Below are 13,136 nucleotides of genomic sequence, written 5' to 3' on the forward strand. Positions count from 1 at the left end.
TATGTTATATTTTTCTTATATGTTAGAATTTTCTTATATGTAATATTTTGAATTTTTTTAAAACGACTTTAAATTATAAAAATGTAAGTTTTCCTTAAGTATACGACTAAAAATATTAAAATGACATGTATCAGTTCGATGGTTGATTTGAAAGCTTTCAAAATCATATGTAAGATAAAAATCAAAATAATTCAACTGTGAAAACAATAGTGTTCACTTTTTCAAGAATGTGTTCGAGGGAAAAAATAAGGTTTTTATGTCATAATTTGTTTAATGTCCACTAGAGAACATTATATTAACCTAAAATATAAGAAGTGTGTATTCTTTCCATAAATAAAAGCTACGAAATTACCTAATATGATTTACATATATAAGACAATTAATGATTATAACTAATAAAGATTTGATAACAATTTTTGCATCCTTTTTCATTTTGTTTAATTTTATAGTATTAAAAAAAATAAACAATCACATTAACCATATAATAAAAAATAGACTTTTTCTTATATGTTATATTTTGAATTTTTTAAAATGACTTTAAATTACAAAAATGAGGACACCTTATATGTTATATTTTTCTTATATGTTATATTTTTTCTTATATGTTATATTTTGAATTTTTTAAAACGACTTTAAATTACAAAAATGTAAGTTTTCCTTAAGTATACGACTAAAACATTAAAATGACATGTATCAATTCGATGGTTGACAAGAATGTGTTCGATGGAAAAAATAAGGTTTTTATGTCATAATTTGTTTAATGTCCAATCCGATCAACCCATGATGTATTAATTATAGTTTTGTTCCATTATTTTTAATACAAATTGATCCGATCCATCGAAAAGAAATTATATAATAACAATAAAAAATATTTTATATATATAAATAAAATGATCAAATATATAAAAGAAACTATTGATAATATATACAAATAAGCTCACCCTGCGCAAGACGCAGGTCTTATCCTAGTCATAATATATAATTTCAACATTAATATATATATCTTATCCTGCGTAAAGCACGAGTTACTGTATAGTAATATACGAAAACACCAACAAAAGAAGCAGCAGCTATGATGAATATTACCCAAATCTCAATCTTAAGCAAATCTCCACATTTAGTTATCCCCACTAAAATGTATATAAATTTTTTTTATTGTCTTGCTGAGGTTTCCCTATAGACAAATAACGTCTTTATGAAGTTTATATTGACTTTGACTTTTATGATTCCTAATTTATATGTTTACGTTTTTTTTTTTTTTTTGAAACTATGTCTACGTATTGAAAGGTTCTTTTTTTTAGCAACATTCTTTAGACTAGAAAGGTTCATATTACGTGCGAATGTTAAGCTCTATTATTAATATGTTTGACATGTAAAAAATTCCTCTCCTTTATATATGTAGTAAATGTTCGAAGTCGTTGATGCCAACTATGATCAATCTCTTACTAAAAATATGTATAATGATTACAAGTTGTCTAATTAAGGATTTAGATGGATTGACTCGGTCGACTTGACTTAAATTCTAAGGAATGGTTTGTATGCTTAAAACACGTAGTAATATACATAAATAATCAACAAATCGCACTACTAAATTTTTAATGCTTATCAATAGCAATTTTCCATATTATCATCAACTTTTGAAAAATATGATAGGACTAACACAAGCTAGATATTTCAAAAATAAAACAAACACAAGCTAGCTCAAAAAACCTCCTCCGCCTCCTCCTCCTCCTCCTCCTCCTCCTCCACCACCACCTCCATCACCACCAAATCCACCACCTCCACCGCCAAAACCTCCGTCACCTCCGCCACCATGACTCCAAACCCCTCCATGGCCACCAAAATCAAAACCACCTGTTAAACCTCCATCACCGCCAACGCCACCTCCGTTTCCTCCACCACCCAACTCCACATCCCCACCGCCTCCATCCTCTCCTCCCCCATCCCCACCTCCTCCTCCGTCGCCACCACCTCCTCCGTCGCCACCACCTCCACCATTTATCCCGCTTCGAGTCAAAACCGCAAGAAATGTAAAAACAGCAAAAGTAGAAGCGAAAGCTATGATGATGATTACAAAAGTCTCCATCCTTATAAACAAAATCGGCACGTATAATTATCCTAGATATGTGTATATATAAGTACTTTGTTGCTGCAGACAGATAACGTGTTAAGTTTATACTGACTTAGACTTTGATATTCCATATTCAATGGTTTTTCATTACGGGTAAAACTTGAGAAGAAGAAGTTGCTTGCGTTCTAGCTTTGAAAAAATGTATGACGGTTTGACACGGTCAACTGGACTTGAATCCCAATTGGTTCATACGTTCAATTGTTGGCACACAGTCTTGACCATGAGAAGAAATGCGCAGGCACGTAATGACCAACATTTTTACTAAGAAATATAAATATATAGTCAAACCTCAGGTAAAATGCGTATATAGAATAACACTTTAATTTGATTCTAATAGAGAAACTCTATAATTTAATATTCAATAAATTACTAAATGTATTATTTTATTAATAAAAGTTAGTTTTGACAATCCAGTACATGTATCTTTATTTTGAATGGACAATAAATATGATACAATATGATAAGATAACAAAATAATAAATTAATAAATTTTTAAAACACTTTATGTAAATATATGATTTTAATATAAATAGAAATTAATTATTAATATATATGAAATATATAAATAAACAAAATATTGTCTTTTTATTTTCTATTCACAATTTTAAAATATTTTAATGTTATTTTTCACTTTACACTTAAAAATATATTTATATTAAGGTATATATTTGTATATATCTACTAATAGAATAAGAATAACTAAAAAAATTATATGTAAAATTTAATCAACATATACTTTAAAGAACAATTCTCTTTAACATAAAAATATAGGGCTTTTTGCAGAATTGACCTATAACTTAAAGTTAAACACAAAACTAACCTCCTTTTTTTTTGAAAATTGGTTTTGCCCTATTCACCCCACAAGTTCATATAATTTACGAAAATGCCATCAATTTTTTTTTTCTTTTTTTTTCGAAAATGACATTTTTACTCTCTCACCCTCATCATCTTCAAGTAATTACAAGATTGTCATTGTCATCAATACCACAACCACCATGAACAACCAATTTGAAGCTCTTAATGCTCCCAAAATCGATTTACCCTTCTTCTTTTTCCATTCTTGTGAACTAAACACAACATATCTCTCACTTTCTCTCCACAATGAGCTAAAAAAACCCAAGATTTTGATTCTAAATTTTTTATGGTTCATAGAGTCATAGAAGCTAACGATTCTGGGTGGGTTACTTTCGTTTGTGATTCTGTGTGCTTGGAGAAGCCTTATGTATGCTAAGGAACTTATCTCACCAATTTAAGGTATGACATCGAGTTTTTTTCCAGATCTGTTCGTCAGACGACTTACTTGGGAAGTCGTCTGGCTGTAGACAACTTACCTGGAAGTCGTCTGGTCAACGCAGAGGTTATTTTTGCAATTGACTTTGAAATCTGTAACCTGAGACGACTGAAAGTTAAGTCGTCTGTTTTTGTTTGGTTTCAAAAAAATTTCCAAAGAACCTAGACGACTTACATTTCAGTCGTCATAGGTTAGTTTTGCATTTGACTGGATAATTTCAGAAGTTTGACTTCCCCAGACGACTTACATTTCAGTCGTCTGGCGAAAATTAAAATAATAATATTTTTTTTAAAGTAGACGACTTACAGTTAAGTCGTCATAAGTTAGTTTTACAATTGAAAAAAAAACTTCAAAATTTAATTATACACAGACGACTTATACTTCAGTCATCCACGAGACGACTTACTTGTAAGTCGTCCAGGATTTTTTTCTGAGATTCTGGTCAAACCTCGTAAATCCTGGACGACTTACATTTCAGTCGTCTCGTGGACGACTGAATTATAAGTCGTCTGTATATAATTAAATCTTGAAGTTTTTTTTTTCAATTGCAAAACTAACCTATGACGACTTAACTGTAAGTCGTCTACTTTTAAAAAAATATTATTATTTTAATTTTCACTAGACGACTGAAATGTAAGTCGTCCAGAAAAGTCAAACTTCTGAAATTATCCAGTCAAATGCAAAACTAACCTATGACGACTGAAATGTAAGTCGTCTAGCTTTTTTGGAGTTTTTTTTTAGCCAAACAATAGTAGACGACTTATTTTTCAGTCGTCCGAAATAACAGATTTCAAAGTCAATTGCAAAAATAACCTCTGTGTTGACCAGACGACGTATAGTTTAGTCGTCTGGACAACTTAGATTGAAGTCGTCCGCGTCTTCTCCGCTAGTTTTTAAGTCTTCTACGTTAGTTTTTGAATAACTTGTATTTTTAAGAGTGATAAGTAACTTCAAGATATGTAAAACTCATATTTACAAAATATGTTCTCTCCCTTAGTTTTACTAAATTTGACTAAGTTTTTCAACGCAAACTTATAATAAAATATGATATGCTTTGACTAGTTACTATTGTTTGTTTCCATCTCTTAAGTATTATTGTTATAGACAATAATGATGACTATTGTTATGAGTTGGAAGAAGGGTTAAAATACTTCTTAAAATGTTGTATCAATATAAAGCTACCAACATTCTTGTTTATTAAGATGAGAAAAAGGCCATTGGAGTTTATTATTGCATATGAGAGATCCAAAGATAAGAAAAAGGCTACTGAAGTCTATTATTTCATTGATTTGTAAATGTGTAAACACATTGTTAGCACATTTAATACATATTGGAAAACATTATTACTGATTTTACAAAAAATTCACAACTAAAAGAGTAGACATGCAATTCACAAAACAGACCACAAACAAAACTATTATAGATCATTCCTCTACAAAGACAAGCTTGGATTCCACTTGAGTAGACAAGACCACACGACTTTTAAGAAGTCCAGACGACTTCTAAGAAGTCCAGACGACTTCCAAGAAGTTCAGACGACTTTGTCAGAAGACTTTTAGGAAGTTCAGACGACTTCCAGACGACTTTACAGGAAGTCCAGACGACTTTACAGGAAGTCCAGACGACTTTGTCAGAAGACTTCCAAGAAGTTCAGACGACTTCCAGACGACTTCAAGACGACTTCCAGACGACTAACAGGTAAGTCGTCCCAGAAGTCTTCCAGATCTTAAAAACCTGCATATTAAATCCAGATCTGAAAAACCTGCATATCCAAAAACGTTCAAATGGCTTAAAAACAGAAAAAATGAGTGAAAGATTAGATAAATCTACCTTTACAGAACACACAAAAATACATATCTAAAAATAATAGATCTACCTTTAAATTAGTGGAAGATGAGTACCATCTAATTAAAAACCTGCAAAAAAGATAGATTAGTAAGAAAGACATGAGACAAAACTGGAAAATTCATATAAAGTTTGGTGTTTTCAAGTCAAAGAGATTAGAGTGGGTTTGGAGAGTTTTAGTTTGGGAAAAAAGTAAGAACTTTATACAACAAGAAGTTCCCAAATGAAGAAAAATCAGACATAAGAACTTACCAAAACGCTCAGATCTATTATGAAAGGGAGACTTCGTCAGAAGACTTCCATGAAGTTCAGACGACTTCCTGGAAGTCCAGACGACTTCCTGAAGTCCAGACGACTTCCTGAAGTCCAGACGACTTCCTGGAAGTCCAGACGACTTCCTGGAAGTCCAGACGACTTTGTCAGAAGACTTCCAAGAAGTCCAGACGACTTCCAGACGACTAACAGGTAAGTCGTCCAAGAAGTCTTCCAGATCTGAAAAACCTGCATATCAAATCCAGATCTGAAAAACCTGCATATCCAAAAACGTTCAAATGACTTAAAAATAGAGAAAATGAGTGGAAGATTAGATAAATCTACATTTATAGAACACACAAAAATACATATCTAAAATTAATAGATTTACCTTTAAATTAATGGAAGATGAGTACCATTTGATTAAAAACCTGTAAAAGAGATAGATTAGTAAGAAATACATGAGACAAAACTGAAAAATTCATATAAAGTTTGGTGTTTTCAAGTCAAAGAGATTAGAGAGAGGTTGGAGAGTTTTAGAATGATGAACATTACATTTTTGTTGCAGCCATTTGAGAGGAGGAGAGAGAATGTGTAAATTTTTCTTTATATAGGGAGACAAAAAATCCAATTAGATTAAATATTTTTTACTCAGACGACTTCCTGGACGACTTACATTTCAGTCGTCTGGTGAAGAAATTAAAACAGACGACTTACATGTAAGTCGTCCAGAAGAGTTTAATATTTTTAGCGGGAAATTAAATATTTTTAGCGGGAAACTAAAATAGAAGACTTTCCAGACGACTTACAAGTAAGTCGTCTGGTTTAAATTATTTAAGCGGGAAAATAATTTTTTTAAAAAATTTTAGGCGGGAATATTTGGACGACTTACATGTAAGTCATCTGTTTTAATTTCTTCACCAGACGACTGAAATGTAAGTCGTCCGAGTAAATTATTCAACAGACGACTAAAATATACGTCGTCCGAGTAAATTATTCAACAGACGACTGAAATATAAGTCGTCTACACCCTAAACATAACCCCTAAACTTAATTATCTAATTAAAACTTCATAAAATCAAATCAAACTTGAAAAGTGTTTACTATATACATAAATAAACACATATAGGTGAAAACTAATTTTTGAAAAAAACATTTTAGTTTTCCAAAATCTAACCCTAACAATACATACAATACTACAACATATGTTTGCCAAACTCCTAAACCAAAGTATTTCATGATTCACTACTTCCACTCATCTATCTTCAAAACAAATCAATTTTATCATATCTTAATTTATATCACTTAAAACTGTTTATAATTACTTGATTTTTATTTTTCACGCATCAAAATATTTTTTTACAAGATTTATAAATTATTTTTAAAATAAACCGGTACCAGACGACTTACACTTCAGTCGTCCAGACGACTTCCAACATCTCAGACGACTCAGACGATTTACTAGGGCTATATTCGTAAAAATGGCTTCTGTTTTTTTGTTTAGTCACAAAGGGCTGAGCTGAAATTTCACTAGGCTTTTAGGTTAGTTTTGCATTTGATTCAAGTTTGGGTATAAGTTTGGGGTTAAAATCAAGTTGTGGGTTAGTTTTGGCAAAAACCCCAAAAATATATTTCGAAATGTATATTTAAAAAAAAAAAATCTATAGATTTAACGTTATTAATTTGTATTTTTACTGTATATATTTTATATATGGTGTTTGGATATCGTCTATTTATGAGTTAATATAGTCATATTCTTTGAATTTTATGATAACATTATGGTAGAATGTCCCATTAAATCATAATCTTAACAAAACAATCACATCAATCGATAATTAAATAATCGCCCGATCTTAGAGTGAGTTACGTATTATTTAGTTTGTTGGAGTAATACGTAATTACATTACATTTAATTAATCTTCTAGAATAAACATTACATTAATCTAGAATAAACATTACATCTACATCCTGGTTTATACATTACATCTCATTTAATTATATAAAACCAAATAAATGAGGATTTTAGAATAAACATTACATCGACGTCAAAAAAAAGAAAAGAATAAACATTACATTACATTTAATTAATCTTCTTCTTCTACTACATCCTGATTATCCAAATCCGCCCAGTCGGATCCTTTCAGCTTGAAGAGTATGGTTCTGTCTGTGTATATTCAGTTCAGAGTCATGGATGTGTCCCCCTGAAGCTACTGCCAAAGCATTTCATGTTACAGTTAGGTAAACTCTAAGGCATGTACTCTTTTAGATCTTTAAAAGAGGTGAAAGGATGTTGTGGAATGCTTTTCTGTTAGTTTCCGGTAAACATCTTCTCTTCTTAATCAATGTAATAGAGATAGAGAGTGTTAGAGATTTAATCTTTGTTGAAGTTATAACTGCTCCTTCTTGAAACAGAATCATTTTAAACATCACACTGGTTTTTAACATTTGATGCCAAAGTTGAGAGAATAGACACTGAATCTAGTCTTTTGACATCAACAGAACTTACTTCCAGATATAGTAGAACCAACCAGCGAGTGGATAGCAAGAATCAGCTCGTGTGCAGCAACAATTGCATTGCAGAACTAGTCCATGAAAGAAAGGGTAACCAAACTTTACACTGTTTATGTGGTTATCACCTGTGCTATTTTGCCAGACAACATCAGTTTCTAATCATTTTCTTTTCAATATTCTTTGCATAGATAAAATCATAGCCATGATGGATCAGAGGAGATCTCCTGTCAGATTCAGAGGCATTTTTATTCAGGAGATTGAGCTTGCTGAAGAACTTGCCTAGAGTATCGAACCTGGTATGTAATGTTTTTTCTCTTTGTAAAAAAGAGGAAACACTTATGCTCTCTCTTTGTGGTATTCAAGATCTTCAAATGTTTTCATCTTCTTGGTTGTAGGGAATCTAACTTCATTCTCATATATAAACACACACACAGGTTCAACTCCAATATTGGTTGTGGCTTTTACTGCAGGTTAATGAGGTTATGGAGGAGGACATAGAGAACGCTGGAAACCAATTCTCAAAAGCGCTGCGTTTGCTGGTATTCCTTCTAGTAGAAGCACCAATGCTGATTCTAAATCCGCCATCGTCTCTCACAAACTCAGATAGGTATCGTCTCAGCAGAAGATTAAAACCATCTGCAATCACAGAGAAGAAGCTCAGGTTCTCAGGTGTCATCATCAGCCACGACGAACAAACAACCATAACCATTTGGCTTCTCCTGTTTCTTCTCCTGTTTTTTCTTTTTTTTTTCTAAAACAGAGAAAAATGCAAGTATTTATACATCAAAATCACATGTATTCTTATTCTTTTGGATCTTGAGGGACTTTTGAGGGGTATGATCAGCGTGATGAATGTTGTAACATGTTCTTTGTTCTATCATAGATTAAAGTGAAATGTTTCTAGAGAGAGCAAGATGGTGGAAACATCATTCATGAAGGGCGAGAAAAGAGAGGCAAATCCAAAGACGCAAGAGATCAAACGGCTTGGACACAAAACAGATGGTGAAATCTAAATCGAAGTAACCCAAAAAAAAAAAAACAAATGATTACATAATGAGAAAGATTTTAAGATCCATTATCAACGGAACACGTCACTAAAACACAACCACCCCACTAAACATGTCTTACTATATAAGAATCATCAAAGCAGTAAGAGTCTTAAGACACAAACAAAACAAGAAGAAGCATGAAGTGTTGTAAGTTTACTGCATTGGCTTTGATGAATCTTCTAATCACATTGGTTTCCATTGAAGCGGCTGGTGAGTGTGGTCGCATGCCCATTGGTCAAGCCGCGGCTAGCTTAAGCCCGTGTTTGCCTGCTACAAAGAACCCGAGGGGTAAGGTTCCACCGGTTTGCTGTGCCAAAGTGGGTGCTCTCATCAGAACCAACCCTCGTTGTCTTTGTGCTGTCGTGCTTTCTCCTTTGGCCAAAAACGCTGGAATCAATCCTGGAGTCGCAATCGCTATTCCCAAACGTTGTAACATCCGCAACCGCCCAGCTGGCAAGCGATGTGGACGTATGGATTCATCTAAATCTCATAAGTAATGTATAATATATGAAGTTCTCGACTTACCTTTTACATGCCTTTATGTGTTTTTGCAGGTTACATTGTTCCATGAAGATTTAACTTCGCTTTGGATCTTTTAGGATCAAAATGATGAGAAGTTCTCAAGATTTAAAAATAAATGTTTTCACTTACCTTTGTAGAGGAGAAATGTGAACTATATATCCTTAATAATCTATGTTGTTGAACTATATATGAGTATGCATTATTTATTGCAATATATGAATAAAGTGTTTTTTCTGTTTCACTTTGTCTAATGTTGTGACATTTGGTATGTTATGCTTTAGCTTTATGATACACACAATAAATACGGTCAATACGAAGAAGTACTGTAATTGAAAATGAGAGCTAGACATACTTTGGTTTGGGTATATAACATTTTAAGGCACTTTATACTGGTAGTATACTTTTTGACTTCTGTGTTGAGTTGAGATTCTCATCGTACCCCTGTGAACAATGATAATAGCAACCAAATTTATAAAAGATAAACACACTAGTTAGACTTCTCTTGTTGCAATTAATTGGTAACTTTATTGAATGGTGGACTTTTATAACAACCGTTGGATTAAAGATAAAAAAGAAAAATCTGAAGGATGAGATTATTAAGTGTTATGTCTTTCTTTTTACTTGTGTTCGGACACACACTTTGTACTGGATAAGGTGTGGTCAAAAAATTTATGGTTGACATAATTTTGTATGCAGGTTAGGTGTGGTCAAGAAAAGTAATGATGTGGACATAGTTAGAGGTGTTGTGGTTAATCAAAAAAAGTGTGACCACCACTTCCATAACCATTTTCATAAGTTTCTCCACCGCCACTTCCTCTATCGCCACCTCCTCCACACCTTATGGTTTATGGTCTACTTCCATTTCTGGGTCTTCTTTCTTCACTCATTCCATAACACCATCACCATAAAACCACCTCCTCCATGACCGCCTCCACCTTGAGCAACACCTCCATACACATTTTCACCTTGTGTTATCACTTTCATCAGTTCTATTTCCGTAACCATGACCTCCACCACCATAAGATGATTCTCCACCATCTCCGTTACCACTCTCCGTCTCTGTTTCGACAATTGCAATTCGTCGTAAATGTATAATGGAATGAAAAGAAAAAAACTTTATCAGATTAAGGTTTGTAAAAGAGTAAAGTAATTTTCGGTAAAAAAAAAAGTAGAAAAAAAAATTATCTTTTAGATTTGAGTTTTAAAGCGTAATAAAAGTAAAATGAAAAATAATTTAGTTAACATGTGTTTTTAGTTGTTTTAGTTGAAGGGTATAAAAGACATTTTTATGAGATAAAAAACTCTACCTGTTAAAAGTATGTCTGTGTGTAAATGGAAAGTGTAAAAATATGTCTCAGTGTAAAATTTTCAGAAAATTGTCTTCAAATTTATATTTCAAAAAATTATGAAAGACAAGACTGAATAATCATGACTACAACAAAATCAGGCGGTAACTGAGTTCTTATATGTAATTAGACTATGAATTAGCAACAGTAACCAAAAACAACAACTTTTTCTTTGTTTCTATATATATATATATATATATAGTTTTAGGATTTATTATTTTGCTTCATTATATTTTATTTCTCAAAATATTAAACAAATCTTAAATTATTTCTGAATACAACAATAGTAAACATAGTTTTGATCAAGAAATTCGAAACACGTGAATATTATAATCGGCAATACTATCAAAAAAATAAATTTAAAAGTCAACACATTGTTTATGCTGTCAAACATCACTAAAGAATCCATCCCATACTAGTTAAGTAGTTATACGTGCATTCTCAATTTTTATCATTGTATTGTTTTTAATTTGCATATTAAATGATGGTCTAAAGCAATTTTCTTGTGGAACGAAAGCATTAAATAATATAGTAATGATTTGTCCTTTTCGAAGTGAAACAAAAATAATGCTCTATTAGTGACCAATATTTTCTTGAAATCCACACACAACATAACTCATTTACTATTTTGTCTGTTCCTGAAACATTTTCTAGAATATGCACGTTTATTAAGAATTTAATAAATATTTATAAATTAATTTATTTTTTACTTTATTATACACTTTCCAATAACTTTCCACTAATGAAATTTAATCAATTCAAATATTCTCAATTAATGTTCTTCAAAAGTATAAAAAAATACCTTAACAATATAGAAAATCTATCTTTGTGGAACAAGAAAAAAATCTAAAACATCTTACTTTCGGGAACGGAGGTACTACCAATTTCGAACGTTCGGGGGCAGTGAATAAATGAATATGGTTAAGAAAACCGTACCAATAACAAAAATTGAATTCAAGTCACTAAATGTTGGGTTAATAAACGTGCCAAAGAAAAAGCCCATTGTCCCCAATAACCTTTCGGTACATCGTAATAGAATCTTTTCAATACTTTCCACGTGGCGAGTATACAAAAAGCCACGTGTAACAACAGTCAAACCAGTCAAAGCCACAACGGATATTATCTTGTCTCCCGCCTTTCTTTATATAAAGCACACAAACAAGAAACAGAGACTTATTATATCTCTGCAACTCTGAAACCTCCGTTTGACCCTTTTACCTTTCGAGAGAGAAGAAAGAAGGATGACGAAGCTCGACGTTCTCCGTCGCTACCTCCTCCCGTGCGTCTCACCTCCGACGAATCCAACCGCCGCGCCGCCATCCACCGGACCAGTCTCCAAGAAACGTCTCAGCACTTCCCTCAGAGACGACATCGACGTCCAAGACTCCGCTTCTTCCTCCGCCTCATCCTCCGAGGCCACATCCTTCGCCGCCGCCGTTGATTCCGACTCCGACTACCTCTCCGTCGCGACGCAGCCGCCGAGACCCTCGAAGACGATGGTCATCGGTACGCTATTCGGGAGGAGAAAGGGACACGTGTGGTTCTGCGTGCAGCACGACCGTCTCTCCGTCAAACCTCTCCTCCTCCTCGAGCTCTCCATCGCGACGAGCCAGCTTGTTCACGAGATGGGTTCTGGTCTCGTTCGCGTCGCTCTTGAGTGTCCGACCCGGCCCGAGCTGAAGTCTTGCGTCTTGAGATCCGTGCCGGTTTGGACCATGTTCTGCAACGGGAGGAAGCTAGGGTTTGCTGTGAGGAGGAGCGCCAAGGACGAGACGAGAGTGATGTTGAAGAAGCTTGAGTCGATGACTGTTGGTGCGGGCGTGTTGCCGTCCGAATCCGGGTCGGGGGAAGCAGATCTTGACGAGGTTATGTATATGAGAGCGAACTACGAGCATGTTGTTGGAAGCTCTGACTCTGAGTCGTTTCATCTCATCAACCCGGATGCTAACTCGGCTCAAGAACTCAGCATCTTCTTGCTCAGAACCTCTGCCTAATTACCTTCTTGTTGGTCTATAATTATGAATGCTTTTCATCAAAGATAGGTTTAGAGATCTTAGTGAGAAATTTCAAAGTGTATTTGAGTTCTTGCTTGTTAAACATATTCTTTTGTTAGTGAGATTGACAAGTCCTCAAGGTGTTCTCGAGTGTAACGATAAAGACACTTTCAAGATTTTGTTTAGTAAAATTCT

General features: G+C 33.5%; 3 protein-coding genes across 3 annotated transcripts; 2 read left to right on the plus strand and 1 right to left on the minus strand.

The window, feature by feature from the left end:
• Positions 1 to 1,696: 1,696 nt before the first annotated feature.
• Positions 1,697 to 8,615, minus strand: LOC125586225 (protein FAM98B-like). Its single transcript, XM_048756082.1, has 2 exons — positions 8,543 to 8,615; positions 1,697 to 1,971 (listed from the first exon to the last, which is right to left on the minus strand). The coding sequence occupies exons 1-2, from the start codon at positions 8,613 to 8,615 to the stop codon at positions 1,697 to 1,699; spliced, it is 348 nt and encodes a 115-aa protein (XP_048612039.1).
• A 311-nt stretch (positions 8,616 to 8,926) lies between these two features.
• Positions 8,927 to 9,842, plus strand: LOC106404633 (non-specific lipid-transfer protein 1). Its single transcript, XM_013845335.3, has 2 exons — positions 8,927 to 9,547; positions 9,634 to 9,842. The coding sequence occupies exons 1-2, from the start codon at positions 9,217 to 9,219 to the stop codon at positions 9,648 to 9,650; spliced, it is 348 nt and encodes a 115-aa protein (XP_013700789.1). The 5' UTR covers positions 8,927 to 9,216; the 3' UTR covers positions 9,651 to 9,842.
• Positions 9,843 to 11,925: 2,083 nt separating this feature from the next.
• On the plus strand, positions 11,926 to 13,115 carry LOC106402644 (protein MIZU-KUSSEI 1). Its single transcript, XM_013843418.3, has one exon. It carries the CDS (start codon positions 12,189 to 12,191, stop codon positions 12,939 to 12,941), a length of 753 nt encoding a protein of 250 aa, XP_013698872.1. The 5' UTR covers positions 11,926 to 12,188; the 3' UTR covers positions 12,942 to 13,115.
• Positions 13,116 to 13,136: the final 21 nt, after the last annotated feature.

The sequence above is a fragment of the Brassica napus genome, chromosome C4 (genome assembly GCF_020379485.1).
Source record: "Brassica napus cultivar Da-Ae chromosome C4, Da-Ae, whole genome shotgun sequence".
Lineage (NCBI taxonomy): Eukaryota > Viridiplantae > Streptophyta > Magnoliopsida > Brassicales > Brassicaceae > Brassica > Brassica napus.

Bases quoted from the DNA above. Each gene is read 5' to 3' on its own strand.
- LOC106404633 (XM_013845335.3), top strand. From the start codon at position 9,217: ATGAAGTGTTGTAAGTTTACTGCATTGGCTTTGATGAATCTTCTAATC.
- LOC125586225 (XM_048756082.1), bottom strand. From the start codon at position 8,615: ATGGCGGATTTAGAATCAGCATTGGTGCTTCTACTAGAAGGAATACCA. The intron at 1,972-8,542 runs GTTTCCAGCGTT...GCGACGGAGGAG, and splicing joins CGCAGCGCTTTTGAGAATTG to GTGGTGGCGACGGAGGAGGA.
- LOC106402644 (XM_013843418.3), top strand. From the start codon at position 12,189: ATGACGAAGCTCGACGTTCTCCGTCGCTACCTCCTCCCGTGCGTCTCA.